This window comes from Zootermopsis nevadensis, unplaced genomic scaffold (assembly GCF_977971745.1).
Source record: "Zootermopsis nevadensis isolate Lab colony 2312 unplaced genomic scaffold, Znev_1.0 Znev_ptg000008l, whole genome shotgun sequence".
Taxonomy (NCBI): domain Eukaryota; kingdom Metazoa; phylum Arthropoda; class Insecta; order Blattodea; family Termopsidae; genus Zootermopsis; species Zootermopsis nevadensis.
In genome coordinates, this window is record NW_028259140.1 from 1,926,687 (window position 1) to 1,954,353 (window position 27,667).

The following is a 27,667-nucleotide window of genomic DNA, read 5'->3' on the forward strand; positions in this document are numbered from 1 at the left end:
GTCATACAGCATAATGATCCATAATTTGTACTCCGCACCAAATATTTTTAGGGTGAACAAATCACGGACGATAAAACTGGCAGGGAAGAGACGAGGAATTCTTGCAAAATTTTCATTGATTGGTTGCACAGCCTGAATGGAATAGACCACTCAGTAATTAAGTCATACGAGGATAATATTTAGATGGATCTTAGGAACAAATGATTAAATTCATCTGGCTCAGGATAGGGATGTTGTAAGCACGATAATGAACCAATGGGGAGATTCTTGACCACCTAAGTATTATCAGCTTGAGATGATAATGTTGCGTCATATTGTGTTGAATATATACTTCCAGACGGACGAACCTCCTCCACTCTTCATTTATGGTATGTTTCAATATAAATTTCTCAATATATTATTTTATTCTATCTCTAATTCATTAATATTCATTTAGTCTTTATATTATTATTTAATTTACAGACCGATACAAAAACCACTGCAAAACGTTTCACCCACACAAGATCACATTAAGCGCGACATACATTACGAAATGACCTTGAATGCGATATTAAAATACAATAGGTCTGAAAGAAAAAAACTTTCTGATATTTGATGGACATCTGACGAAGGATTGCACTTAGGATATTACATTTGAGTTTATATGGATTATACACCTGAAGATGGTTCATTTAGAACCGAAACATGTAGTGTAAAAGATGATGCTCTAATGTAAATCGAACATTTCGATAGAAAGAGCATCATTTTAATATATTTTAAATATTTAAATGTTAATTGTAATAATATTTTAATATTTAATATTAATATTTTATTGTGATTAGACTGATAAAATTGAACAAGTATACTATCAGCTTGTCAAGTAGAATACCTTGGTCTTCCCTCTCGCAAACATCAAAGACCCCGAGATGGAATCAGACCTAAGATCTCGGTGTTAGGAGATAAACGGGAAAGGAATAGAAACGCAGATAAACAGAAGAAAAAGACAGAAGTTGCCTTCGAGGTATGTCATAAACGATGGAGAAGTCTGGAGACACGTTCGTTCCAAGGCAAATAAAATAAAAGTGCTACGGAAAACTGGCATTACATCAGCGCTCTCTTGTGTTTGTGTCCGAAGGTTAAACGTAAAACCAGCAATTAGACTACAACTCGAGGCATCTAATCACTTCACATCGATCACCGCACAATTTCGTCATCTTCATACATTGCGCTAATCCTTAATCAGTTCCGAGTGACAATGTAATTCATAACTTTACATTTCAAAATATTTGATATGCTCTCAACTAATGAAGCGTTATAAACATTTTAAATGTCCTTCATACTTCTCTTTTAACCATCAATGGAGTTAAGTCTTAATAAACAGCAACGCTGTGTAATATTATTCTTTAATCTCTGCTCAATGCACCGAACAGTTCTGACCAACGATAATGTGTCTAAGTCTACCCTTTCTTTTACGATTTTATCCAGTCACTCCAAGGGAAATGTCACACATCAGTCACAGCCGTTTATTAAAATATTACTTCCTATTTGTCATAAACAACATCGAAACATACCTCGTTCGAAGTAGCATCACAGCAGCTGAAACAACGTCGTTAAATAGGCAAATATAAAAAAAGTTTAATTTTGATTTTTAAAAGTTATTTAATTAAGGGAATAGAGTGATGTTGGCTTTGCTCCGAAACGTCGTTAATTTTTTTTTGAAAAGACTGCCCGAAACATTGGTTTCTGGATTCGTATAGTCACTTGCATTTTGAACTGTTTTAGGTCTGCATTAGAGATATTAAACCAATTATCTGTAGCCTGACGGACATAACGAAACCAAATTCATTTTACTTTATGTTTCATAACAATTATATCAACCCCACTACTGATTACAACTGAGGTCGGTTACCGTTTCCATGGCAACGTTCACTTAAATCTTCGTTTACTTAAATGCTGTACAGCATCATTTGATGTTGAGAAATGCACATAACATTTTAGCCTAAGGAAAGGTACCACTTACGAGAGGGAGGATAATATTAAAATTGTAATAATAAGGAAATTTTGTGTAAGGGTGTGGATTGGATTCATGTGCCTCAGAATACGGTCCACTGACGGGATGTTGTCAACACGGTGATGAACCTTCGGGCTGGGAATCTTCAGACTACTTACGCGACAATCAGCTTCTCGATAATGACTGGCAACGAATATTATGTTGTGAAACACAAACATTTTATCAGGTACAAGGTAATGTAACGTTTAAGGAGATAAATCGACGATCAAATCGATTTACACTTGAGATCGTGCGAGTTGTAAAGGTTCATGGACTTGTAGGTGGACACCAACGTTAGTTATAACCTACAGGGCTGTTTGTTCAGGGCAGTCGCGCTTGTCGGGGGTGGGTAACAGACGAGAACGGATCACAATGGAATGATGACTGGCTGGGAAAACCCCGAAATACTAGGACACACAAACCTGCCCCACTGCCACGCCGTCTACCACAAATCCCACACGACGTCTTCCAGCATCTTACCCGGATCTCCGCGGTGAAAACCCCAACTCAATTCATCACTTGAGGTGTTGATGAAAGGGTGAGACGAGTGAGGGGGTTACTGTTTAGTGAACGGTAAAGAATCGAAGACGATTGCGAAAGAAAGTTGTCGGTAAAATGAGTGTTCTTGAGGTTGTGAAGATGTAGACGCTGGTGTTCTGGGCGGTAACGCCGTGTGATATTACGGGTTGACACAGACGTCCGGGAACTCTAAAGATGGATACAAAAGGTTCTCCTGAAACTTTTGTTATCGAAATGCAAGTCCTCGCGACATTACAACCGGCAAGGGGAACATCAACATTTATCAAAGCTTAGGCATATTTGTAAATCTACCGCGATAAATTTCAGTATTTTGATTTTTTTTTTATTAGAATTCTCGTGGAAATTATTTTTATCTTGTACGCAGAAGCGTCATTTTATCTGAACTCTAGACGAACACCTGCCCAGTCACCCAGATCACACTCAAAGTCCTATTACTGCAGCCACAAACAGCGAACTCAAATTGACTGAATTATCATGCTGCCGAGAGAGACAAAGACAGACTTTAATAAATAAATAAAAAAACCTCGTAAATACATCGCCTTGTTACTGTGACATTAGAGTGTAAGAGATGACCACTACCATAATGATGCTAATGATGATGATTGTTATGATGACGGAAGATAATGACGACAACGGGAGGAGTTTCCTCGACCAAGACCTGGCCAGGTATATAACTGCTACGTAATAGGCCGAGGAGAGTGAGTCAGTGTACAAGGTATGATACGGGCAGGTAGTTGTGGACATAACCAAGTTGATCCCGCGACTGAATGAGATTCTCGCACGTGTTTTGTTTCAAAGTGGCTGAACTAGATGTCAGTAAAAACAGGACAAAGAAATATCGCTGCAACTGGCAACAGAGTGTCTTATTGTTCCAACTATCGAGTTAAGAGTGAAGACGGAACTACAAGACACCGTTCACAACAGCGGATACGTTCTGTGACCCCTCCCGCCCCTCATTCTGACCGCCTTTTGCAGAATGAACAGTGCAGGTGAGTAGAAAATGTACTAACACCTCGCGTCAGTGTTCAATGAGGTATGCGTCCACACGGCTAGATAGCAAAACATCTTTTACGATGGATAGTAATAATAATAATTAATAAAGGTGCCATTTTGATTTAGTGTGTGAGCGAAGTTAATCCTACAAATCGTTCTTCATAATATTATCACTGTGTAATCCGCGATGAATTCCCTAAACCGAGTTAAATAGTCGATCTTTCTAATGGTGAAGTGAAGTGTTTTCTACGCGGTACGGACAGAATTATTAAATGATGTTTATATGCGCTTCGGGCTTCAGTTTTGTAGGACACTTGACAATCCTGCGAGTTCGAAGGAAAGAGTGAACGTTTATAAGCGAGTTACACAAGTATTAGAAACTTTCAACACGCATATTTGGCCGCTTAATAATTCGAATGCGATTTATGTGCGTACTGATAAAGGATGTGCGGTTGACAAATCCAGCGCATGTTAACAGTGTGAGACAGTGTTTGAAAACGCGTGTGAGTTTTGAGCTTAACACATTTACTTCATAAAGTAATTAATTTAGTCTTCATGCGTTCTTTACAAGAAGTGATCGGAAGTTGACGTAAAGCTGCGTTTTAAATCTCGAAGAAATTTGAATGAATTTCATTTAAATTTTATACGGGTGATGGGTACTATTCTGTTTAAGATTAATTTAATTTCCGCCTATTAAAATCTCTCCTTCCGCACTGGCCGAATGGATTGTTATAAAATTCTTATAGTGTGGAGTTACACTAAATATTCTGTCCATTACAATCCTCATTTGAATCGGAAAATTTTAAGACCATTTTACATGACAACATTTCCTTGACTCGAAGTTTCATTCTTTAACTTAAAACAGCATTAACCAATTGCTCTTTGTGATTGAACAAATTTGTTTTCTTTGACGTACGAACTGTTTTCATTAGGCATTAAAGTCGCCTTGAAGTCAGAAAACATTGTCAATAGAGAATGCAATTTCCATTTGCGGATATCTATCAATATTCCTATAATATTCACTTCTGTGGAAAACAATGGAATTTACATAAAGTAACAACTAAAACAAGCTGAAGGAGGATAAACGCCTTCCGAAAATGTATTTGAGTAGGACAGATTTCTATTTATATATTCTTCTTAGAAGTTTTGATGGATTTTCTATGTTTACGTACGACGGGAGTTGTGATGCAAGTGCATCGTGCAACACTGATGTACGCAGAGGAAAGAGTTTCTAGGAAAGTTTCAGGAAAACACAAAACGAAAAACACAAAAACTGTACAGTCTGTAAGGCCATGACCTTGGCTTTCAAGAGGAAGGAGAAGGCTTAAATACACGACGGTGGAATCTGGTGTACATCGGATCCCGCGGACAAATCGAAAATTAAATGCATTACTCTAACCTTCTGAATCCGACGCTCGTCTAAATATTACGTAATAAATCAGCCCGTACCGCGAAGAAAACACTACACTTCACCAGTACGTAATACAACTGGTTAACGCTGCTTAAGGAAATAATCGCTGTTTACTGTAATATAGATACGAAACACGTAAATACAAAATGCAGAGTTATTAACTGTGTGAAGCAGGTGGTACATATAGTTACCACTGGGTCTTAAAAGGGTTAAAGTTTGCATCACTTGAATTATCACTTGCGGCGAGAAGGTGCAACCTACAACGCTTCACAAACGATTCATTATCTCAGTAAATATGACTCATAGGCAGACGGAACCTGAGGTATTAATGAAACGAGATGCAATTCTAAGAGGAGAATTAAAAATACCGGTGTTTAACGACTCACTACGCTGCAACATTCACAAGCAACGAATATAACAGAATCTGGTTCGAAGTATAATAATGGGGACTGCATTGCGTTTGCAGCAATAATTTCAATTAACGTAACCCTTGACTTAACGATGAATTTAAAAACAATAAGTAGCCCTCAAGATGAAGGCAGTATGTTCCTCCAAAATTTCGGTATCTACGTTTTTAGTTCGCGAGGCGTTACAACACTTAACAGAGACATCAGCATTTTTCATCTGTCTTGTGCGTGCTACATATGCCGCCCGGCTCAATTTTAAAAAGTAAATTCACTAGGAAAAGAATAAAAACAATAACAGATTTAAACAATGTGGGGAAGAAGCTTCTAATCTTTTGGTCCATCCTTTACAATATTAAATAACCCACAAATGAAGAGAACTTTCGAGTCTGAATGTGGATAAGTGTTCATTCTTCAAATCTAAACGGAAAACAGTACAAGACTCGGCAATTTAAATATTACATACAGCGTAATGTAAAATTCAAATGAGATATTTCCTTTTCGGTGGGGGAGGGGCGAGAGAGAGTTTTTTTTTTTTTTTTTTTTGCCGTTTAGAGCAGGGGTGTGTAAACTGTGAAGAATACCGGCCACACAGACGACCACGGCGAGCAAACAACAATTTTACTGGTCTCGGTGACAGTACAAACAGACGTAAATATAATAAAAGCTTGCACCTGACAATGTTTGTTGTTTGATATTAGTAACGAAAAATATAAACTTCGTTATTTGTAGTGACGATAAGAAGTTTACACTGTGTTTGTGCCAGTCTGGCCTCGCAGCGACCAGTTTACTTCGGACCAGATGGGGGGGAAGCCGTCACGTTCAAGGTGTGGTTATGAACACTTCAATCTGAGAAGTTCTCCGCTACGGGAAGGAAATAGAATTAACTCTGAGGAATTTTATAATCTGTTGGTAACATTACGAGGAGACGAGCTCAAATGTGGAACGCCAGGTATCAGAAAATTGACACGCTGACTTTTATGCAATCCAAATTTTCATTACCGTCTTAACACCGATCCCTATCCTGAACCAGATGAATTCAATCCAGAAAATCAATCTTTCCCCTAAGATCAATTTTAATATTATACTCCTATCTTCATCTACGTCAACCAAGAGGTTCTTCCCTTAAGGTTTTCAAACAAAATTTGTGCTATTTCTCATATCCATGCGCGCTACATACCCCACCAATTTCATCGCCTTTGATTTAATCATCTCATTATTTGATGACGACTTCAAATTTTAAGGTCTTTTCGCTCATTTGTGCCCAGTCAAAGAGCGAAGTCCACAGTACAGAGCGGATATAGTGTGACAAGCGAGACGTGTCCACATTTGTGTGCAAAGGTAATGACGTAACTATCCACGTGACGTTTCTCAGAAAAAAACACGCGTTTCTCAGACCTCCATGCCCACCGCTGTCTTACCTGTAGCAACTGATAAACATCTCGAATCGCAATGAAACCACAAGGACACTAGGCTTTAAGAATTTGTCCCAAAGTAGCGATATCGTATCTTTCTGCCGAAAACATTTAATACAGCCATGTTTGTCTCATTCCGTGTCAGGAACGATTACTCAAGCTAAAGGCATTTCGTAGTGACAGATGTCAAAATCTTTTTAAAGATGATCTAATCCCAATAATTATAAGAGCAACTGGAACTGTCTCCAAGTCACTCAGAAAATATTTTACCAACATCCCGGGCGAACACGACATCGGGGAACTTCATAAAACCTCCATTTTGGGATCTTCATACGTCATTCGAAAGACGTTTTCATAAAATAAAAGGAGTCCCACGAAGGAAGGAACCGATCGGACGAAGAATAAGAAACAGAGAGACGAAAATTGACCTCTACCAACAAAACTTTGAGAAGAAAGTCAGGGGGGTGGGGAGAAGACTTTCGGCGCATTCCTAGTTCCGAGTCCTTCATCAGGGATAAATTCCGCGAATCGGAAGTGCGGTTTCCGGATGTGTCAGTGTTTCCACGGCAACTGATGACTATCCGTTGTTTTGGCATCCGCTCTTAATTGGAAGTTTTCTTTACATCATTTCGCTTCAAACTCGCGTGACATAAGTGACATTTACAACGTACTAAATAAAAGTGATTATTTGTTGAGATTTTTTGTTTCCCTTAAAAATTAATCTCGAAATCCGAATTTCTAAAAGTACTCAGAGAGACTTCATAAACCACGTAGGCTGCTACCCAAGGAAGAGAGCCCACTTAGAGGAGCATAGAACACGAAGATTTATTCCATGTACAAAGACTGCATCTTACACTAAGCGAGATTAATCTTTTACACATCCTCATAACCTGTTTATTTATAATTCATTTTAAAATTATCATTCCCTTTTCGCTTCTGTCTAAAGTCTTCAGACAAAGGTTTTAATCTTCTGCAAATTCTAAAGCTCTTTATCATGTACTTTTCTCCAGTCTCTTATTACTTCCTCCATCTTGAATGACCTCTTAACCTAATAATTTTAAATGTTAATACTTTCTAGGCGTACGTCGCTTTTACAAGACTGAGAACTTTCTCCTATATTCGTTTAATCGTACAAGAATTTCTACAGATTATGCGAACCAGTAAATACTAATCTCCACATGTCCGTCCGCTAGAAACAAATTTTACATATATATTTTATTTAATTTTCATATCAGACCGTGGTGATATTACGTACTGGCCTTCGATACAATGAAACAAGCATTTATTTCTCTTGAGTAAACATTATGGTCAGAACTGTACCTCAAATATAAATCACCGCATCTAGTAATTAACAGACAATTCATCTTTCAAGATGCTCTCACTTACAAAGAGAATTAAAATAAATTTTCTCGAAGTAATTGACTAACTCAGTAATTTATCCTACAATTTTTCACTTAACATAATGTTCATAAATATTACGCCGTGCTCAGACGTATCAATTTCGCTTACCTAGTAGGAGAAATAATTCAATAGCAGCCGCTGAGATTATGCTGACTTAAAATCAGCCACGTCATAACAGGTATGGAAGTTCAGGGTATCCATATTGTTGAAGAACGGAACTGCGAATGGCTGAGATGATAAATTTTCCAAGATAATCGTAGTATTATTGGGTCACTTACCTACAACAAACAATAAATGAAAAATTTCAGTCCACATATTACATGACGGGAAAATGTAAAATAATACTTGAAACACATTCTCAATGAAAATTTAAACAAATCAGCATATAAAAATAATATCATTACATATTAGTCTCAAATATAGTCTCATATCGAATACATAATAACTCTATCAGATCTAAAACTTCTTGACGATGGTGAAGAGTCAATTGAATAAACATTTTCTTGGATATTATCCATCGTCTAGTAAATATAAAACGTAAAACGACGTTTCGGAGATTGGTCTCTATCTCCGTCTTCAGGTTCCTACACAGTTGGGCCCACTAGATAGAGTTCCATCTCCGAAACGTCGTTTTACGTTTTATATTTACTAGACGATGGATAATATCCAAGAAAATTTTTATTCAATTGACATAATAACTCTGCTGTGTTGTAGAACTTTCCCTAATAAAATACATAACTGAGAAATATTATCAGCAATGAAAGTGATTATCCACTCGAAACTTTTTATGGAAATTACAAATTAAGATCCTATCATCATTGCTGTTAGCTTCTTTTAATATAAACATGAGAATCAATGATAATTTATCAAGATGACTAGAACTTGGAAAGGGGGATGCATTACCTCCAATGCACCTACAACAAATAATCTATTAAAACGAATCATAAATGTATTACAAAACACCGAGTCACTGCTGTTAATACAAAGATCACATGCTAGTTCATATATAACACATTCTGAATCATAAAACACTTTCGCAATTTGCAGACTCACTGTGTAGGTATCGATAGATAATTTATTAACGAGCGTCCTTTCGGGCCTGCTACAATTCATATACGCCTAAATATATAATATGATAAAAACAATAAATATACTTAAGGCTACATGGTGCACCATTCAAATCACAGCCCAATATCACGGCATTCCAAACACAAAAATTAAATCAGAAGCAGGTCCACCCCCTTGTAGTACTCCCCCCGTGATACTAGAGTCAAGGTCACCCTGGTTACTAGGCCGCTGCTCATGCCAGATGCGCAAAAGCTGTGTAGGTGCGAACATAATGTATTCACGAGTAGAACGTGTCTTCATTATATATTATTAGAAGTTGTATCGCTGTGTTACGCCTTAAAGCACAATGGTAACTATAAGTACCACCTACTATAACATTCAGTGGCTTTGCACTTTTTCCACAGTGTGTAATTGTGCGTGTTTTATAATTCTCACTGCAAACAACAACATTTTGTTTTTAAACATCGTTTGCCTGTCGATATTTGTAATGGTGAGGTGTTGCGTTTTCTTTGCGGTACGGACTGGATTCTTTAAATATTATCTAGACGAGCTTCGACTTCAAACGGCTAGTCTGGTCCACATACCCACCCACGTGCCACGTCATCAGCATCAAATCAAACTTTTGCTGGAGACGGGTGTGTGGGGGGGGTGAGGGGGAGAGGCCACTTCGATGTGGAACATGTTAAGTGACTCTCTGAGTGACTTGGTGGCACTTATTATTCATAGAACTTTCTATACTTATTTTCCAACCAGATTAGTAAATAAGAACACGTAATATTCAAGGTGATAATGTTTTAGTCCAATTTTCTTGCTGTGATAAGATTAGATTCGGGAAGCAATCACTCTCTACATACATACAAATATTATAAAGTGAAAAGTTACCGAATATTACAACAGGCGGCACATAAATTTGCAAATGAAGTTCAAAGGATTAAAAACTTCCATGAATATTTTATAGCCAAGCCCTTCCAGCTGACGACAAGCCTACTAACAGGTAATTTGGAAATAACGTCAGTTGATACAACGTCATTAAGTACCCTACAAACTTATTAACATGGGCATTCTAACAACTTTTATTGCTACCTACAGAAGAGCGTGGATTTTTAAATGGTGTTACTGAATGAACTCCTGTCTGATATCAAGCCTGAAGCCTATAATTCTCTGCGCGCCGTCACCAAAGCAGACAGCTTTATCATTAATTGCAAGCATCTGTTGGAAGCAACGATCCTAAAACCACGTATACTTTTTATAATATCCACTTGTGTTCTTTTTTTTGTATCTGAGTAAAATGTTTTACAACATCGTCTCCCCATAAATGTCTTTAAATACGTAACAAAAAGCAATTTTACCTTGGACGAGATATTAAACCACACTGGATAAAACTATGAAGCACTGGATCAGGCTAGCGTATAGAGACAGAAGACTTTGGATACGATTATACAAAACATTTTACAGGAAAATAAAAGTTAACGAGGAAAAAAGATTGAACATAATTACGGAACATTTAACATTTTTCCTCAGTAATATAAATTTCGAAATGTAGGTCGAATTCCTTCTTCATTATAATAACAGTTCCCGAAATTATATAGAAACTTAATAGGGACCTATGAGGAGACCCTCCACTGGACCCGACACAGAAGACGTCGGAGTGAACCCGACGGCGTCTCCTGCTGGAAGAACACTTAACACCCGACGACAAACAACGTCGGAAAAATAAGAAGAAGATATACGGTTTTAGTTTAAATTATTGACTTCAAATATAGGTTTATGATGAATATTTTATGATTTATTTAACAACACTCAGTAGCTCAGACTAGCCTATAGCGTCGAATGATAAGATGAGCCACGAATAATGAATTGGAAAGGATACGGAAGGAAACGGTCGTAGCCTGATTCAAAGTATTATCGTTACATTTGTCTGGCGGGGCCGAGGAAAACCACGGATAGCCGATCAGAGCAGAAATGGTGATCACTTGGTCGCAATGTTCTGTGTGTATGTGTATCTGTATTTAATTTCTTCTTAACGCAGTTTTTATTAGAGGAAATTCTAGTCTAAGACCAATTTGCGAAGTACATCTGATGGAATGTCACTTAACCTCTTTTCTCTCTTCTAAGAATCCCCCAATTTCAATCCCGGTAAAATAATTCTTCATAAACGTAACATAAATTAGCGAGAAAAGTGAATCAGTGGCGTTGTGTGGTTTACAGCTGAGAGAAAGAGTTCGGACCCCGGATTCCAGCGAAATGTCTCGTTAAACCACGAAGCAACGAGGTTAGGAGTCAGAAAATTATAAAACAAATACAGCACAGGCCATTGGTGCTGTATATCTTTAATTAACAGAGAATTTAAAAGTAGAATGTAAGCGAACGTATATAAACGTCTTGCTAGAACGTGGGAGTAGAATTATGAGATTCTTTACGCTGGAAAATTTATTCACTAAGACCAAATAATCCTGAGTATTCCAGTAAAATGCGTAACATATTGTTTTATGTACACAAATGAAACAATAAAACTTAGGAATGGCTGTAACATGTAAAGATCACTGCTGCTTGGTAGGATACTCAAAGGTAGGTCAGAGTTCCCAAACTGTGTTCCGAGAAACCTTACGGTTCCCAGGGCAAATTTACATGACCGCCTCAAGTCCGATTTACAATTCGATTTCGGAAAATATTACCAGCTTTAATGGCTTCGTGTCATAATAATATTAAAGAAGATACGCTACATCGTTACAGGGCTGTGGGAAATATAAATTATGGCAGAAACTGGCAAAACATTTGTACTTAAAGAGAGATAAAATGACAAAGAGACTGGAGAAAAATACATAATGAGGAGCTTCATAATTTTCACTCTTCACCAAATATTATCAGGATGATGAAGTAGAGGATTATGAGATTGGCAGGGTATGTAGCGAGCACGGAGAGGTGAGAAATATGTACAACATTTTTGATCAGAAAACCTGACCACTCAGTAGCCCTAGGCGCAGGGGAGAGAATAATATTAAAATTAATCTTAGGAAAATACGGGTGGAAGGTGTGGATTGGATTAATCTGGCTCAGGATAGGGATCTGAGTCGGGTCTTTGTGAACACGGTGATGGACCTTCGGGTTCCATATGAGGCCATGGAGTTGGCTGTTAGTAGAAGCGGTCGTGGCCTATTTTAAGACAGTATTCCGAAATGTTTCTGGTGGGAATAAGGAATTTCAGGACAGCGGGGTTCACGTCAGAGTCCAAACTGTGAGCCTCTCGAAAAATTAATCCGTTTCGTGTACCAAATGTTACTATCGCAACAAATGTACGGTAAACAGGCTTTATATATTATCGTTATTTCTGTAAGCCCTTGTGGGGAATTTTCGACGATGTTGTACAGCTGATTCGTATCTTCCGTGGTCGATACTTCTTAATAGTAGGTTCGGCTGATTTTTTGAAAGCTACCGTTCCTACAAGATTGTATCCTTATTTGAAGAGACGTTCTTAAGATATGTGTAATAAACGTAGCTTCAAACGCAAGCTTATTTTAAAAAAGGCGGTATCTTTTACGTGTATCTTACAAAAGAAAAAAAAATTGACCTCCTAGGTATCTGCTATAAATAAGATAATATCCACCTTGTTTAGTAAATGAAAACGCAGACTGATCAACATTATTATTCTGCCTTCCTCGGATATACTGACGGAACATCGGGGACATTAAAGTTTTCATTGACTTATTACTGAACAGAACCTACACAGTGACCAGCCACGCCCTGCTGACCACATCATTCGACTCAATACAGAGTGAGCCAAAATTAAGTCCTCATTTAAAGAAACTAAGTATGAAATGAAGTCGCGGAGACAAATGTAGACTGTGAAAAGAAATTTGAACTTTACTCCAACACAATTTACACGTGGTATCATATCTGCAGCTCCGCTCACTTCACAGTTACAATTTCTTTAAATCTGAACCAAATCTTGACTCACCCTGTATAATATCTATATAATTATTTAACCAGGGAAATTTATTTTCATGATGTGGAGAGAAAAGTATTTAGGAGGAGGTTGTGGATGAGTCTGGAGGGACTGAGGAAAACAAAACAGCTCAAGCAGATGGCTGTCTTCTTGGGGGCCGTGAGAACCTCAAAGCCTACTTGAAACAACTCAAGTTGACCGTGACACTGAGCATCTACGGAACACAAATTTAGCGTTACCACTGCGTTATCTTGCTCTTGGTAGGGTCTCTACGTGTCGAAGGAACATTCCGTAGGACACGCGAAAAACTGACCTTTCATTCAAAAGTAATATAAACCTCTGAGAGAGAGAGAGAATGTCTGCAGGCTTACATTTTTACCTCCAAGAAAACTAATAACTTTCACGCGTGACAATATCGACAAACACTGCAAAGAGAAAAAAATGTGGGACATGCCACTTGTTAGTCACACGTACAAGCCAGGGTTTTTGTGGTCAATAATGCGAACCATAAGGCAGAGAGAGAGAGAGAGAGAGAAGCCTTTAACAGCGTTGCCATAGCAACGGTTACAATAATTTATGCATATAAGACACACAGACATAAACAGTATCCTACTATTAACCTATTATGTAATTTAATGTTCATGATCTTGAATGTGTGTCTATGATAAATTACGTTCCTTTAATGCGTAAATTGATCTGACGAGTTGTACCAGACACAATCGAGGTAACATCCAGCATCTCCTCACGAGAGATCAGCTCTCGCAGCAAGCCTACTGATTTGTGATCCTACTTCCAGCATCAGAACAGGACAAACACATCTTGCAGCCATGTTTCCTCATTCGTTACAGCAATAGAGATTCTTGTGTATTGTAACCTGCTAAGGAAGGTTGCAGATGACGTCATTAGATAGACTTTCACGTTAAAAGACTTTACTCGAACAAGTACTGAAACTATTAGTCGATACAGTAAATGTTTCAGGCTTGTACACTGACACTTTTAGGGCGACAGTTTAATAAAACCTGCAAATCGAACATTTTCTCTCTCTTTTAAGTGTCACTGTGCCTGTAAGATGTCAAAACTCATGGACCTAAATTCCAGTATTATTTATATAAGTTAAAAACGTTAAAAATTAAGGCATTTCCTGTTTTAATTCGCTTAGCTAGACAAGAAATTCACTGCACGTTATGAAACCGCAAAGGTTCATTACAGTGTTCAAAAAATCCTTCCACTGATCCCTATCTCGAGCCAGATTAAATCAATGCACACCCCTAAATACTATTAACCTAACATCCGTTTTAATATTATCCTCCGATATATGCCGAGTTCTTCCTAATGATCTCTTACCTTCAGGTTTTGCAATCAAAATATTATACTGTAGTAAATTATAATTCACTTTGAGGACGCTACATGCCCTGCCAATCTCATCCTCCTTGAATTTATCACCCTAATATCTGGTAAACAGTAAAATCTGTGAGATTCCACCATACGCAATTCCCTTGTCCTTTTATATCTCTTACCTTCAAATGCTCTTCTGAACATCCCGTTCTCAAAATTATTCTAACATGTGATGTGGGTGGAGGCAAGAGTGCGACCAGTAAGGCGCCATTTATGGTTGGACTGGTCCAAACTGCTGTATCTATTACAAATTATCTTTTGTCCGCTTTCAAATTGCTTATATCTGTGCAACACTTACTTTAGACGATAAAATTGCCCGTCAATAATGACGGTAAAATGTAAAGCAGTATTCTTATAAGCATAAATCCCTTTGTAGCAAATAATCCCCAATCAATCAAGCCTCCAACCAACACACAGAGATACAGAACATAACCTAACCTAACCTAACCTAAATTATTAATGACCTCATGGGCCAAGATGTTTATTTTAAGATCATTACCTTTCGGCTTGAGTTAAGATTAGTATTTACGAAAAGAAATTTGTTCTTTGAATTATCATTAGTGTTTCATTGTAGCAGTCCGTATAAAATTTGTGATGTATTTTAAGTGCGTGTGCTAAAAGCACGGAAGGGGGGGGGGGGGGTACTAGAACTTCACAAATTCTAGTCTAAAAAAATAACCTGCATCCTTCAAAGTTTTCAGTCTGAAATGTTAAAGGCCTACGCATTTCCCATTTGTCTTCAGTTCACTGGGTTTTAAAATAGTCGAATCTTGTTACCGCAGGACAAAATTCGCATACGAAACGTCGGTTCCCCTTCACAGTCTTTCAGTCCCAGGTTTTGACTTTCGACTCGCAGATGAGTTATACCAACTGATATTTTTCGTATACTAGAATAGGCAATTATTTGCATTTAAACTGGAGACTTGTATTCCTTCGACGTCATTCACAACGACACTGATTTCGACGCCGTGTAATCCATTCAGACGAGAAAGTGTCGTTAAAATAAACCGAGAGATATCTGGTTTCAGCTCAGATTCCGCATGGCAAATTCCAGTGTTCGTGACTGCGCACCTGCTTTGGACACAGGTACCTTCAACTCCACATGTCATTCCTGGGGTGACCAGTTTCTGATTCCGCATGCCACAGATCTTTGTCATCACCCACACCATCCGGCTCACACGAGAGAGAAAACGTGCCGACTGGTGTTGAGTGTACTCCACTCCGTACATAGTTCTCATTACACAACACCCACGTAACACAGAGAAGCCAACTCGTATCACATTTGGGTTTCAACGCCGTACAAGAAAGATACTCGCATTTCGGCGGAACATACTGCTACCATCTTCAGGGCAAAGTATATTTCCAAAATATCGGCATCCATCTGCCAGTCCCTACTACATCACAATCCAGAACACAAAGCATTAACACATTTGCCGCGGTAAGAATCACAAATTTTAACACGTATCATATTAAAGCAGAGTTACATAAAATAAACGCGGTTAATCTAACACGCTCTGCGCAGAAGCTGCTGTGCGCATGTGTCAATGGAACGAACACCTCAGCGTGTACCCCTTAAATGACGATTACCCGCTTTGACGTCCCGTTGCGTAGACCAGGCAGTGCCGATCCGAACACAATAACCACTAAGTGTTATTACACTTAGAGAACAGTCTCGTCGCCACTGTTTCCATAACCAGGAACGAAAGCTTTGATACACATAATTACTATTAGTCTCTGTTCACGTTACAATCACATACTATCGGTGGTTCCTTGTGTAAGGTCTTAAGATCTCTACCATCGACCTTTAAACACGAAGATCTGATAAAGGCTCGAGGGGGCGGAGCGTCTCGTCTGCTATAGATTTCTGATACGGCTACATATTTGTCATAATCTTGCTGATAACGTAAAGCGAAGTAAATGCTATAATTAAGACCTTATTCACCGGAGAAGTAGTTACGTAGTGATTCAAAATATGTCATCCTAATACTGAAGTATTTGCTCTGAGTCACGAGTCAAACGGATTCTGATTACGCCGTTCGCAATGCAAGTTGAAGATGCGAAATAATTTTTCTGCCTTCAAAATAAAGCAAAATACGGACCACCGTGGTTTTCCTCGGTCCTAGAATGAATTCTGAGTTGGTACCCAAAATTCACGTTGCATCGCATGCCTCACATACAGAACCCCCAACCCCGAACAATATTAAAGTCAAAATTCTCTCTTCACGTATTTCCCTGCATGTTAACATCGAAATTCCACCAAATGCCGCCATCGATTTTTAATATAAAAATTTAATATTCTCATTGAATCCCGTAAGACACTGATCCACTTCCAAACACCTCATCTCCTCTTTAACTTACCTTTAATAGGACGATCGAGCACTGCCTGGGAACCTTCAGAGCCGAAATTTTTGGAATCTGTTTCCTCCATTACATGACTTGTCTCTCGTTCCTCTCTTTAACACTTCCTATTCAATCTTTCATTCGCTATGAACGCATAAAAGGACCGAACAAATATGCTGAATCAACCATACAGAATCCTGAAGAAAAACTTTCTATTAAATTAGAAGTCAGTGAGACGTTCTATCGGGTAAATTAGATGGTGACTGGACTGGCATTCCAGTAAACTCCTTCAAAAGATGAAATCTTGCACACAAACTGACGCACTCATACGTAGTTAAACTGAGGAAGTATGTCCTCAAGATCGCGTATTTTATCACCCTCGAATTTTACCGATAATTTCTCCACGAATCTGAAATACAAACATCGCTGATCTTATCTTGCTTTAGTACAAGATTTTCTAAATTAGTCATCACACCTCTGCATTACTGACATATTAATTATATCCAGTTCATTCCGCCTACATGAACCGCATTGCGTGACACTCAATACTCCACTCTACTTCGGAATGAATTCCGAGACGAGTTACGACTCTCTTTCCAGGAAATCAGCGTAACACGGTACTTTGCAGTAACACAGGAACGCGGATAAATCAGTGCCTTGACTGGTATTCGAACTCGCGACCCCAGGATAAATGCTGCAACCGGGAATACACATGATTACCTTCAGTGACTAATATGACGTTTTGAAATTACCGTAATTCGCAGACTTCGGAGGAATTACATCAGGTGCGAAGGTAGGAAGCTCGCGTGCAGTGGGGAATGTTGTACAGGGCGGGTGCATGCGAATCTTCTGAGGAGGAAATGACGCCAGCTGGAGTTGAAAAGCGTAAACAAACAAGATGTGCATTGTCACGGAGCGATGACACACTGACAGTGTTTCACGGCGATAGGAAAGGAATTCCCAGGCCTTACGCAAACCCGCAAATTCACATCGGCACTTCGTGAATTTATCAGTTTCTCCACAGAGTCAGAGGACATCTTTCTTTGAAGAGATCGCGAAGTTCTAGTGATTTTTCGTCGTTATTTATAATCAGTTAACGGATAAATTTCGGAAAATTCTTTATTCTTCTTCTCCTTCATATTCAATGTTCGGGATCTAATTGCCCGTTCCGAAATACATAACTCATCATGCCATCGGCTTCTTGGTCGTCCTAAATCCCTTAGGCCAACGGGCTCGTAATTCATTATAAATCTCCTTTCTAAAAACGCAAATATTAAATTACCGGAAAACATAACTGCTCTTTTGTATAAATGAAAGACAAATGTGGACAGCAGTTGATAGCTCAGGAGGCTAGGCCCTGCTTCAATACCGGGTGACTTAACGTAAGATCCAGAGACAAGAAGTTTTGCCCCGCTAATCATCATTCCACCTGTGTTCCACACTCATCTATCACCGCCCGACGAGGATTTCGACATCCCTCACCCAGGAGCACATTTTCAAACCCTCAGCCCTAAATTAAGTGCTTCATCTCTGACTATACACTTGGCTGGACTAGAAGTAAAAGTTCTTCATCAACAACGCCTATGAAGATAAATACATTTCGCACGTACAAGACACAGCCTCCTCCCCCTTTCCATCCAATCAAAGTAAGAACATATTTTTTAATCAACAATTATGACTCGAAACGTTTAACATACGCAAGACAGTTCCCCGGATCATGGACCCTTCCTGATAAGTTTTATGTAACGGCAGTTTCCTTTTACGTAAATTCGAGTATAAACCAAAACTTCCGGAACAACTCCACATTCCTGAATTTCCTGTTCGCTCGCTTATCATTTTCAGTAAGAACCAAAACACCGATGACATAACGGGATTACGAAGACGTTCTACTTTTTAATCATTGTAGATTTTCTTAGAACGTAAATTCATATTTTGTCTTGAACTTTCAATTACAACCAACTTGATCATCTTTGTTTTAACCCTTTGAAGCACGGACCGAAAGAGAGAGAGAGAGAGAGAGAGAGAGGAAATTGGTGGGGGGAGAAGTGAGAGACACTTCGATTTCATCTTTTAGTTAGAAGGTCCCCAGGCAATGCCCGCTCGTCCTTCTGTTAAGGATAAAGTAAGAGTGAAGACGTTAATGCGATAAAATTGGCAGAGAAGACGGAATTTTGAAATTTTGTATTAGAGAAAGCTGAGGCTATTAATTTGGAAGTTTAGTACATAATTTAGAAGTTTCTACTGAGGGGGGTTGGGGGTAAATTTTGACGGCGTTAAGGGGTGGTAAATTTTGATTAATCTAAATCGGGAGGGCTGCATGAGAAGCTTGCAGTGGCAACTTGGAACTTGGGAACCATCTCAGCATTTGCTCGAAGACAGAGGAAAACCTGTGTCGAGATGGCCGGTCGCAGGACCTTCCGGGTGCGCACTGACTACTAGCCAGCGGTCCGGCAGACAAAAGAGGAATTTGTACGGCCCCTAGGTTTCCCTAACTTGTGCCATGGGCTTTATTGATAAAGCCGGGTACATCTGGTGCAATAATACAACATAATATGATGGATACAGGTCATCCGTGTTTCCATGGTCTTCTTCAGCTGTTGGCTTCGTGGTCTGGTCCATGGAAGGAGTTCCGCTTGGAGCGTCCTCCGATGAACGGCTGGCTAAAAGTACAGTTTCGCCCAAGAAGGACTTTAGTTTGTTTAATTAGTAGAGTATATTCAGGATCAGCCCCCTAGTAGGGCCCGCGGTCGCGTGTATTTGTCATAAATGGGATCATATTGACCTAATTGCCTAATTTGGGAGTTCTCACTTACTTGACTTTAAGCGTAAAATTTATTTGCTAGCTTCCTGACATGGTTGCGGAACGTCTCCATGCCAGTTTGCTCATGTAAAATTTCGATTGACGTTACCCTTGGGAGTTTCGTGATAATTCTTAGTACCTTGTTCTAAAAAACTTGGAGCTTACTAATGTGTGTTTTGGCCGCGTATCCCCATGCAGGGGCTTCGTACGTTATTATTGGGCGTAGGAGTGTTCTGTAGATTGTAAGTGCTAGGTTAATGTTAATGGAGGAGGACTTGTTAAGGATTTGATAGAATTGTCTGAGCATATGGTCGGTTTCCACACCTCGACACGTAAAGAAATTAACTGGTTAAACCCTTTGAAGCACGGAGTTAATATAAATCATATTTAAGAATTCAGTCCGTACCGCAAAGAAAACACTTCACGTCACCATCACAAAGATCAAATGGTTAACGCTGTTTAAGGAAATGGCCGCTGTGGAAACTTACAAATGGTCACGTTGAAATGTAATGAGTTGAGAACATATGTTTCAATGATGTCCATCATATAAATCCATAAAAAAGAGGCTGTTTTAAACGACACTGCCTCATTTAAGAGGATGAGATATACGAGCACGGACTACAAAATAATCACTGTGTATTAATCTCTAAAGCCATCAACTCATCAGACTAATTATATATGGCATCGGATGACAACTATTCATTAATAATTACATGCGGAGGATCTGGAAGGAAACGATCGTGGAGTATTATAATGAAATATCCCGGAATTTGCCTGGAGTGACTTGATAAAACCTATAACAACCATCAGTCGGGATATCCAGTATCCTGACTGAGATCTGAACCTGGGACCTCCCGAACATTGAACGGTACTAACCACTCGACCATGACTTCCGGTTGTAAGTCTACTCTTATTTTTTTTCCCCAGGAGGTCTTAGTTTTATTAGTAACCAGGGGATTTTTGTGGCTTCCAAGAATGAAGTCAAACCTTTACTTCATATCCTGAAACACACTTTTTGTACTCAATGACGTGCTTAGACACGCTCTCGTATGTGTGACGTTCATTGACGCTAAGGGAAGGTGCGTATTTTAGAGTCTGTTTATTATGAATCATGATTGTTTATTATTTTTTTTTACTTTCTCTATCAGTCCTCCATTTTGCCTTCTACCGGGAATCGAGTGCATGACGTTTATGTTGTGACGTCATGGACCAAGGTTAAGGGCAGCATCTGAGAACACTCCCCCCCCTCCCCTCCCCCCCGCCGTTACTAATGGCATGTAATAACGGTAGGAGACAATTATGACGGGAGAAACAACCCCTTTCTGAGATAAAAAGAACTTAATTATGGCCCAGCATAGCATTTCATGAAAATCCGTCCAGCTGTTATCTAGTCATACCACGGATTTTTAACAGGCGATGAGTGCGACTAAGAATTCTAAAAATATTCCTGGCTGAAAAGATGGTTTTCAATGGCGTTGAAGGAAATTGTTACTTAAAGAATGTGACAAGGATATGCCAAGATTTGTCGGCCATAAGTGATCAATTAGGAATGAAACATCGCGATCAAAGGATTTTTCTTACCGGCCTTGCTGTTGTTAGTGCGGAACACTAAACAACACATGGCACACACCTTAAGTTTTAAGGAGAGGGTGGGTGGTGCTGAGGACTTTGGGTCCACTACGTAAGTGACTTCTTAAATCATGTAACCGCATCACTTCCCTTTCATCTGTCAAACTGTCCACTTTATCGATAACCTGAAATGTGTTCAGCGTGACACCATGGAAGGGGACGTCACCACTACGGACTGTCTCACCGATAGTTTACAGGACTAATTAGCGACCCGTGCAAAGTCCACTCAAAGCTAGTTTCGCTTGGAGATCAGGTCCGGTTATTAACTGTAGGAAAGGTACAGCGCCTTGGTCACCACGTAATGTGGCAATTTCCACTCCACCTTGAAGGCGTATTTGGGAGTGGAGGCAATGCTCCCTCGAGGCATTATAGAGTTTTTTTTGCCCTGAGAAGTTCATCCCACAGCAAAATACAATATAACCCTTAGAAGCCCTTCGGTAACTGTATGTACCACCCGGGGTAGTAACCCCCGTATTTTATAAACACGCAGAGAGCTTAACGATATGCAAGAATGCGTGTTGTTCTGTCATGTGGTATATCCACTCCTGAGCATGCACTGACATGTACTGACAAAAACATGACGAACGATTGCCTAATGATTAGGCCACAAGCCTGGAGTCATTACGAAACTCTTACTATCTCGTTACACCTACAGTTCTGCATTCTTGTCGTGTTTTGCCAATTATTAAATTTTTGACTGGGACTCATCTTGCACAAAGCAGACTCTGCCCTCAAATGTTACACCACAGAGTCAGATAAAAAGATGATCACGTCACAACATGCTATAGCTTTATGAATGAGAAGGGGATTTATGAATGAACAGTCACAGTCTTAGGGTGGGGAGGAGGCGGGAAGGGACCGCAAGAATTCTCTGATAAGTGTGACGCAGGCCGCGGTTGATACCAACATTTCTCACACTCCCGTTTCACCGCCTGTTCCCCTACATAGGGGAATCCTCGCCACGCCCCTCTTCCTACGAAAGTACGTCGTCACCAAATGATGATACTAGTTGGCTTCCCTCCCTCCTACGGGTGATGATATAAAGCAGTATCTCGCACTTTGTATCGTTAAAATCATTCTTTGACAGGGACTGAGCGGTTCGGTACTACTACGACCTTCAGCCACTGACACGCGTAGAAATTATGGAATTTCGTTCAACAGGTAAATACTCCTAATAGCGACGACTGAGAATTTTTGAATTGTACAGTGACATATGAAGATATAAGTGAAGGATATTAGTGTCGTCAGTGCACTGTGTTGTGTAGAGCGTCGTTAATGACGTATCGATGTGCTCAAATTAGTGTCTCCCATCTCTGAAATCGTGACAAATCTGATTAGTGTGGGGGTATCACCAGGGTCATAAGATGACTCTGTAATCTAGAGATTCTATGTCTGGGAGTAATTTTGGGTCTCAGTAAAAAAAACATTTTTGTAAATACATTGAAATAACTTATAGTTGATGTGCACATTACAAAATAAAGTCTGGTTACATTCGGCTAGTCAAGACACGTTACTTATTATCTAATCAGATTTCATTTCCGTCGATGTGAGGGGAATATTTAGTAAAAATTAATTTCATTTGTTTATCGGCCTGCTTAGCGATCAGCAACTGGGAAGGAACAAAAGTTATTGGCGTACTTTGAGGTTCTACGACAGGATTTGCCTGAAGACGTAACACTCTTCACGGCATTCCGATAACACAATTATACCAGATACCGCAAAAAGTGAGTTAAGTGAGCATGTGTGCATGTGTTTCCAGTTGTGTTCGGGGTTCTCGTTGCATCCCTAGCAGTTCACTCCGAAGGCGGACCAGTGAATATCAGAGCATGGCACCATCCATGTGGTCACTCCGTCAGAGCTGACACAAACACCGGTAAACACGCGAGTCGCCACGGACCTTCTAAGCTGCTAAAAGTCGTCAAAACTCAGATAGGTGTCGCCAACAAGTATTTCAAGAACGAGGAGAGAAACATCGTCACCACATACAAACAGGTAAGTTCAAAGCGCACGTCAGTCGGAGTGGAACACGGCGCTAAGATTACTGTAGTAGAGACATTCAGTTAAAATCTGGGTATAAAACACTTGCCTACGGCGAAATCGTGACCGGATACGAACATCAATATTATTTCTATAAAATAGTCAGTTACTGCCGCAGAAACTTCGAAAAGTACAGAGGCACCACCTCTGAAATGTCTGTCAATTTCAACCAGACTACACCGTACACAGTCGTTTTCATGCTCGCCGCCGTCGGAACCTAAAATCTCACTAATCTAAATTAGAATTTGTGAGGGAAAACGGAAAACCTTTCTCTTGAATATCCGATAAAAGCCTTGACCACGAATATTTTGTATACAGATGATTTTATTCAGTTTAGTGAGTGCGATATTTTTACACTGGTTGCCCTGATGATGGAGGCAGCAAGAACCTCTGAAACGCCGGTAACTTTCTAAAATACTGCAGGGCGAAATATCCCAGAAGACAGACATTTTTTTTAATTTAGATTATTAAAATTTTGAAGGTCTGTTTAAGGTTTTATTAAAATACTAAATTATGTATTCACATCACTTAATGTTTTGATGTCAAAGTGTAATTACTTAAAGGTGCATTTCATCTCACAGGTTGGGTTGCTTAAGGAAGAACTCTATCGTTATGATTGGTTACCACAGAGGCAGCTTAACTGGTACAAGAACAAGATACAGTGCCTAGAGAAATCAGCTAAGGTAAGCTTCCGATGTACCAAACTTCTACTGTCTGCGCTAACCTGTCAAATTTTCTGAGCCTTTAAAAAATTCAGCCCGAATATTAACATAAATTTAATAATCCACATCGTGACCGCGACTACTCGCTACAAAACATGAAAGTAATCAAAAGTTATGAATAATTACACAATACGCAACTTTCAGGCCAATTCACTTACAGAATGAACACTACACAATCTGATATACAAATGTTGAGAGTCACGAGCTGTCTTATTAAATCTGTTTTTGTTTACGCTTTTGCAGGTAAAGAATGTGCTACAAGTTCTTCACAGCTCCTTGCAAAACTTCTCAGCTACGTTCGAAGAGCTGAGAAAATTCAACCGGCCTGAAATTTATCCAGAAAACATCGCACGAATCAGAAAGGGAGTTATCAAAGGAATAGCCCAACATCTCACTCAGGTAAATAACGATTAAATATGATATTTATATAATAAGCAAGTGTTGATAGGTGATCACTTGCTCTTACAAGATTTTCTGCCTCGCGATAAAATATTTCTAAATGTGTTTTGTTATAATCGTTTCCCTGTTAAGAGTTTTCGAGCCTTGCGGGATATTTTACACTATAAATGTTAACTACTTCAGATTTTTTGTGGGTAATTTACAAGAAATAACATAAACCATATTAAGACAGCGAAATTTATTTTAAATAATATGATAATTATCAAAATGTATAGATCCTACGATCCTACAGTTAATTTACAAGGAGATCGTAACGTCTGTCTGTAAAACTGTCGGCACACTTCCATCTGTTTCTGAGTTAAGAAAGCATGCATTTGCCTCCAATCCCATATATATGGCGTCGTGTTTAATTAAGTACGCAGACAACTTCAAATTCTTAAGATGATAAAGTTGCGTCATATTGTGATAAATATATATTTGTTAAAATCGTATCAGTCTAATCACAATAAAATTCCTATTAAATATTAAAATATTATTATAATTAACCTTTAAATATTTAAAATATATTAAATGATGTTCTCTATCGAAATATTCGATTTACATTAGAACATCACTTTTTTACACGACATGTTTCAGTTCTAAAAGAACCATCTTCAGGTGTATAAAATTATATAAACTTAAATATAATCTCTTAAACGCAACTTTTAGTCAGATGTTTATCAGATTTGCATTTAAGAAATTATATTTAAGTTTATATAATTTTATACACCTGAAGATGGTTCTTTTAGAACTGAAACATGTCGTGTAAAAAAGTGATGATCTAATGTAAATCGAACATTTCGATAGAGAACATCATTTAATATATTTTAAATATTTAAAGGTTAATTATAATAATATTTTAATATTTAATAGGAATTTTATTGTGATCAGACTGATAAGATTCAAATTCTTAACTATTTATCGTTGTTCTCATATTGTTATTTATTATTTCCGCAGGTTCTATGCGAAGTTGAATGGGCCCTCGAAAGTCTGAATATATCGATACCTGACCGAGTAAGAGAAGATTTCTTTTCGACTGAAGATAAATGGGACAGGAGCCCAGATGCTACAGGATCCCTAGTTCAAGACTGGGGGGTCATTTCCTTGTACAAGAAATTCCTAGGAGAATGGAATTTGATCATAGGCAAAGTTATGAAGAAAGGTGTGTGCAAGAATTCTGAAAGTGTCGGTAAGAGAAAGAAGAAACAGAGACAATGACGAATACCTCGGCCCAGTTTTTAAATTATGCATGTCAGTTCGTACAAATTCGAAAAAAAAAATCGACACGTTCCAACACGAAAGAGACGTCCGATGGCAAATGATAGCCACCTATAACATAATCTGATACGCGTATTAGACTTCTTTGTTCGAATAACAAAGTATGGATTATGATCTGACATTTTAAATATTATATAAACGACAATTTACTCCGAGCCCTGATGAAGCTACTAACTGAAGACTGAGGGTGTGATGATTTGTTGCTTGGTCAGGGCTCAAACACGATTATAGTTGAATATGGAGCTACGGAGGGATGGTGATTAACGGAGGAAAACACAAGAACTTGGTGGGGAAAAAGAAATCTTGTTACAGTGTCGCTTCGTCAACTATGAATCTCACTAGAGGTCACCCGGGATTTAATCTACGGTAAGAAGCCAGCACCCCTCCGCCCAAGCCCACTCAAGGCCGTATTTCAGATATCGAATATCCCTACAGTTATAAATTCTGTGTATACTAAGTATACACTGTAATATCAATTCCGTCCATATAAGGGACATCAGATGTCATTTTGAAATGTTTCTACACACTTTAAAGTTTACAAGAATTTTTATATCAAATTAATTCATAAGAATAGGATTCAAAATATGGCCGTCGTCCGAGTTTTTGCGTCGTGCAGTCTGACAGAAGTTTACCGACGTTTCGGAGGTCGCTTGCTGCGATAATCGCCCTGATGATGGAGGCAGCAAGAACCTCTGAAACGTCGGTGAACTTCTGCCAGACGCAACGAGCCAGTGGGCAACCGCGGTTATTTTATACGAATTTAAAATAATTCCTTGTTGATGCAACGTCGTGCGACTTACATTATCAGACTTTGATAAGTCATTCTTGTAAAGTAGTTTAGTGGTAATGACAATTCTCAAGTGTTATGACAGTATTACCGCATATCAACAAATACGTTTCATGTTTTATAAGTGTTAAAAAGAACAACAACAACAACACAGAAACAAAAAATGCTGACGGTGTGGACCGATCTCAGAGAAAATAGGTCCTTTTGTAAATATTACGATACGCTTATAATATTGCCACGAAATTGTATGTGATCTGAGGTTATAGTTCCTATATTTATTTAAGCATTAAGTGATGTTTAAGTATGTTTATAAAGAGGCAAACTAATAAGACAGTTTGTTTCTTAGAGGAACAACAAAACTGCATTAAGCTGGAGAATGAATCTTATTGGAAACATTGGGACGAGGTTCTGATTGTGATATTGTTACAGAACATGTAATTTATGTATTTTTGTTCTGTTTCCAAAAAAGGTTCTTTCTATTAGATCATTTGCAATACGTAATTTAATTTTGTGACCACAGGATATATCGACCCTGTTCTACCTTGGACACAAAAGTACAGCTGAATGAGTGATTCCTCGTTCATTTTAAGTACCGCGTGTCATTCCGCTTAATTTATTTAATAATTTATTCTGAAGTCTTGAATCCGTGTGTTCAATTTGTATTATCATCATGTGCCATTAATTTATTGAATATTTATTGATGATCAAACTTTTATTGTCTTAAATTATGATAATATTAAAATGTTTTATACATGACAGTCTGTAATTTCTGGAGAAGGTTGAGAATATTAATATAATTTAATTTTTAAAAAAGACCATGTGTGGAATTCTGAGTCCTTCCCAATCCCTGACATCCCAAATTTAAAATTCTGGGGGGGGGGGGGGTTCTAAAACATAGCTGTCATAGTTCTTCAGACCCACCTAAATAAAAAAAAAAATAGTGTCTCTTGAGAAAAAAGGATTTAATGATTAATAATTTATTTTAATTCGCTATAAAATATAATGATTTAACATAATAATGTTTTGTGTGTCTACTT

The 27,667-nt window shown here is 38.6% G+C and overlaps 3 protein-coding genes across 5 annotated transcripts in view; 1 reads left to right on the forward strand and 2 right to left on the reverse strand.

Annotated features, from left to right (window-relative positions):
* LOC110837680 (fucose mutarotase) overlaps positions 1–27,667 on the reverse strand; it is a 220,189-nt gene that overhangs the window by 149,162 nt on the left and 43,360 nt on the right. The gene's annotated exons all lie outside the window — the stretch shown is intronic.
* On the forward strand, positions 3,272–27,411 carry LOC110837678 (uncharacterized). 2 transcript variants are annotated; one of them, XM_022080088.2, is made up of 5 exons: positions 3,272–3,558; positions 23,128–23,360; positions 23,987–24,088; positions 24,371–24,526; positions 25,523–27,411. In XM_022080088.2, exons 1-5 carry the CDS (start codon positions 3,546–3,548, stop codon positions 25,781–25,783), a joined length of 765 nt encoding a protein of 254 aa, XP_021935780.2. In that variant the 5' UTR covers positions 3,272–3,545; the 3' UTR covers positions 25,784–27,411. The 2 variants fall into 2 exon arrangements, with proteins under 2 accessions (XP_021935780.2, XP_021935779.2); XM_022080087.2 differs by lacking the exon at positions 3,272–3,558 and adding an exon at positions 22,428–22,529.
* Positions 8,307–27,667, reverse strand: part of shop (sulfite oxidase) — an 83,309-nt gene continuing 63,948 nt past the window's right edge. For both annotated transcript variants that reach the window (XR_015534032.1, XM_087344639.1), the window contains exon 11: positions 8,307–8,471. Coding sequence is in view for 1 of the 2 variants with exons in the window: in XM_087344639.1 (XP_087200765.1) it covers positions 8,468–8,471 (4 nt within the window). In the remaining variant the exon portion in view is untranslated. The remainder of the gene's footprint in view (positions 8,472–27,667) is intronic.